The sequence below is a fragment of the Pteropus vampyrus genome, unplaced genomic scaffold (assembly GCF_000151845.1).
Source record: "Pteropus vampyrus isolate Shadow unplaced genomic scaffold, Pvam_2.0 Scaffold168, whole genome shotgun sequence".
Taxonomy (NCBI): domain Eukaryota; kingdom Metazoa; phylum Chordata; class Mammalia; order Chiroptera; family Pteropodidae; genus Pteropus; species Pteropus vampyrus.
The window spans coordinates 569,899-570,767 of record NW_011888949.1 but is presented as its reverse complement, the minus strand read 5'-3'; the positions used below and the strand labels follow the sequence as shown (position 1 = coordinate 570,767).

Sequence of the window (869 nt, the reverse complement as noted above, 5' to 3'; positions counted from 1 at the left end):
CTGCCCCAGCCAGCCCACAGGTGTCCACCCTGTCCCTGCCGGTGGCTGTGGTAGGGGCTGTGACCTGGGAGTGCAGGCAGGGACGCTGGAGTCAGACCACTGTCATGACAGCCCTGGATTTACCACGTGCAAGCTGGGGCCTTGGCCCATTATTTGGTGTCTTTGATTTACATTTTTCTCTTAGAAAATCGAGGATGAGAATATTACTCGCCTCATAGTGTGGTTTTGAGAATTAAAAGAGAAAATGCTTATGAAGGGGCTAGCACAGTACCAGGCACAGAGCGTGCTACATAAATGCACTACCTAACATCCTCACCATCACCGCCACCATCACCACCACCACCACCACCACCACTATCGTCACCACCATCACCATCACCACCACCACCTCCACCACCATCACCACCATCATCACCATCACCATCACCATCACCACCATCACCATCACCACCATCACCATCACCACCATCATGATCATCACCACCGCCATCACCATGTCCACCATCACCACCACCACCACCACCACCACCATTACCACCACCATTTCCCAGCTATTGCTAGCAGAGTTTACATACTCTGAGTTAGTCTGACAGCGTGCAAATAACAGAGAAGTCCAAATAGCTGGTTAGTACCAAGCAATAGATCAGAATTCAGTTCCTGACTCACTTGGGGTGGGGATAGGGCTTATTTAAAATATAAACTCCTGGCACCGCTGTCAGACGGTCTAATTCAGTAGATCTGAGGTGGGGTTGGGAATCAGCAATTTTAGTGGGCACGAAGAGTGATTCTGCTGCGGGCGTTCCTTAGGCCCGCACTTTGAGAATCATTGTACCAGCTTAGGCGAGGGGAAGGAGGGTGCGGATGAGACT

The 869-nt window shown here is 51.2% G+C and overlaps 1 protein-coding gene across 1 annotated transcript in view; it reads right to left on the bottom strand.

Moving 5' to 3' along the window:
- The window catches only part of RBM33 (RNA binding motif protein 33), a 124,229-nt gene extending 123,697 nt beyond the window's left edge, over positions 1–532 (bottom strand). The window contains exon 1 of the mRNA XM_023536733.1: positions 458–532. Coding sequence (XP_023392501.1) covers positions 458–532 — 75 coding nt within the window. The remainder of the gene's footprint in view (positions 1–457) is intronic.
- Between the last annotated feature and the right edge of the window lie 337 nt (positions 533–869).